At 49.2% G+C, this 2,500-nt stretch overlaps 1 protein-coding gene across 1 annotated transcript in view; it reads right to left on the bottom strand.

Annotated features, from left to right (window-relative positions):
• Positions 1-1,634: 1,634 nt before the first annotated feature.
• The window catches only part of mn1b (meningioma 1b), a 21,921-nt gene continuing 21,055 nt past the window's right edge, over positions 1,635-2,500 (bottom strand). The window contains exon 2 of the mRNA XM_062516809.1: positions 1,635-2,500. This exon is cut by the window's right edge and continues 11 nt beyond it. Coding sequence (XP_062372793.1) covers positions 2,279-2,500 — 222 coding nt within the window. The 3' untranslated portion in view covers positions 1,635-2,278.

Below are 2,500 nucleotides of genomic sequence, written 5' to 3'. Positions count from 1 at the left end.
AGAGAGAGAGGGACAGAGAGAGAGAAGAGCAAAGAATGCATTCATCGGTGGACGGGAGTGTAACACGAGAGGCGCAGAACAAGCGATGGCGAGAGCGCGGCCCATTCCCATCCCACCCCCGTGAAGACGGGCCCTGGCGCGCGGGGGTTCCGCGGGGGTTCCGCGGCCCGCTCTGGAGGTTATCTGGAAGTGGCTCTCAGCTGGAGAGCGGCGCGGCCTGTGAGGCGCTCTTTGTACAACGGGCCCTGTTTATTTTGCAGCTGAATGGGCCATTCACTCTAAATCTCCATCATATTCCTCCACCCCCCAATCTAAGAGTAATGAGCACTGCAGGTGAGCGGCTTGCAGCTCCTCAGGGGCATGATATGAGAGGAAATAGCATTGACCACGGCTGGGACAAGAGGGTGTGTTTATTTTATTATTATGTGCTATTATTTTATTTATTTATCTATTTTTTCCCTAGCTTTTTAGATTAAGATTTAAGATTAAGATTTGTATCAATTGATAAATAAAAGAATTAATGATACATACAATAGGAAATAAATCCTCTATTAAAATGGCAAGTTTACTGTAAAATAAAATATTTGTCTTACATTACTCTATAGCTGTGAGTAAGGTTGAGGTTGCATTCAAAATACAAGGAACAGACTGGAACCAATTCACCATTACCGTCATATTTATTGTTATTTAGTTACTCAATAAAACATATACAGATATATACAATATGCAGGAAAACTGACGACTGCACTTTACATATTATTTTTTAAAAAAGAAAAACAAAACAACAACAAAAAAGGAGAAGATACCTCAGCGGCTTTTGCAAGTTATCGTCACATCCTCCATCTATGGATTCAAAGTCAACAGAAGCTTTATTTAAAGATTACAAGATTGCCTAACACACAGCAAATTTTCTCTTATTTTACATGTGCAATACCAATACTCTTTTTCTTTCACTTGTTTTTTTTTTATTCATTCCATCTTTCACCCATTTGTTACAGATTCAACCAAGAGTGGGATGTGAGAAGGTCTGTGAACTCCCTTCTGGCAATCTGACGATACCAGTTACCAGAAGGGAGAGAGAGAGCAAGAGAGAGAAAGAGAAAGAGAGAGAGAGGGAGGAAGTGTCTTTATCTGACATAACTGGAGAGTGAAGGGGGCAATTCCATCAACTGATAAAGGTGCAGTCAGGATATGTGTGTGTGTGTGTGTGTGTGTGTGTGTGTGTGTGTGTGTGTGTGTGTCCTTTCCTCCTTCTCTCTTTCTCTCTCTACCTCTTCTCTCACTCTCTGCCTTCCTCCTTTCTCTGCCTCTCTTTCTCTCCCTCCACACAGCAGGAACTGGTAAAGTAGTCGCCTGCTGAGCCTTGTTGAGGTACGGTGGCTCAAAGGGCCCACATTTCAAAAGGAGCCCCAGTGTGTCTCTGGCTGACAATAGGATTAGTGACCCCCCCCCCCCCCCCCCCCATACCCATAAGATAGTGTGTTGGGGGGGGGCAGGAGTGGACAGTCTGGTGGTCTTCTCTCCAGGACCGGTGTGGCGGAGCCATGACATCGTGTTTCACTCCTCCGTCTCTTTTCGAGATCGTTCCCTCTCTTTTCCCCCCCTCCCCCCACCCCCCACTCTCCTCCCCTCAAGCCTCATTCATGTCTGTTCATTTTCTACAAAAATGAAAACAAAAAAGAAAAGAAAAAACAAAACAAAAAAAAGAAAACAAAAAACACAAAAAAAAAACGTTTGAGGTTCTCCTACGGTGGACGCATCTGTTTGGCACCCTGCCATAAAGTCCAGTCCACCAGTGGTGTGAATGTGTGTGTGTGAGTGTGTGCGTGCCTGCGTGTGTGTGTGTGTGTGTGTGCGTGTGTTAACGTGTGTATGTGTGTGTATGGTGTGTGTATGTGTGTGTATGGTGTGTGTGTGTGTGTGTGTGCATGTCTTCAGTGTGTTGATGTGTGTATGCTCGTGAATGTGTGTGTGAGTCCGTGTTAGAGCGTTCCCATGCCTGGGGAATGGGTGACGAGAGAGAGAGAGACGACGACAACAACATCAACAGCAACAACCAGCTTTGTGATCATCTTCCTCCTCTTCATCCATATCCTCCATCCTCCTCCTCCTCCTCCAATCACTGCTGTCTTCCTCCTCTCTCTCTCCGTCCTCTCCATCCCTCCACCCCCCCTTTCTTCCTTCTCTCCCCCTCTCTCTCTCTCTCCGCTCTCCGTGTGGTCAGCAGTAGGAGAGGGACGGAGCGCGCTGGCCGAAGGGGGCGGCGGCGGCCAGTCCCTCAGGTGAGCGCCGCCACGAAGGTCCCGAAGCGGTTGGAGATGTCGGAGTGGAGCGAGCGCCAGGAGGAGACGGGCGGCCCGTTGCGGCCCTTGGCCTCGCCCAGCTCGTCCGTGCAGTGGACCGACAGGCACTGCAGGTGGCCACCGCCGCCCGCCCCGCCGGGGCCCTGGGCCCCCACGCCACCGCCGCCACCGCCGCCGCCCGCCGACTTACTCTGGGA

Source organism: Sardina pilchardus, chromosome 16 (assembly GCF_963854185.1).
Source record: "Sardina pilchardus chromosome 16, fSarPil1.1, whole genome shotgun sequence".
Taxonomy (NCBI): Eukaryota; Metazoa; Chordata; class Actinopteri; order Clupeiformes; family Clupeidae; genus Sardina; species Sardina pilchardus.
The sequence above is the reverse complement of the archived record's forward strand: the minus strand, read 5'-3'. Positions and strand labels throughout refer to the sequence as shown.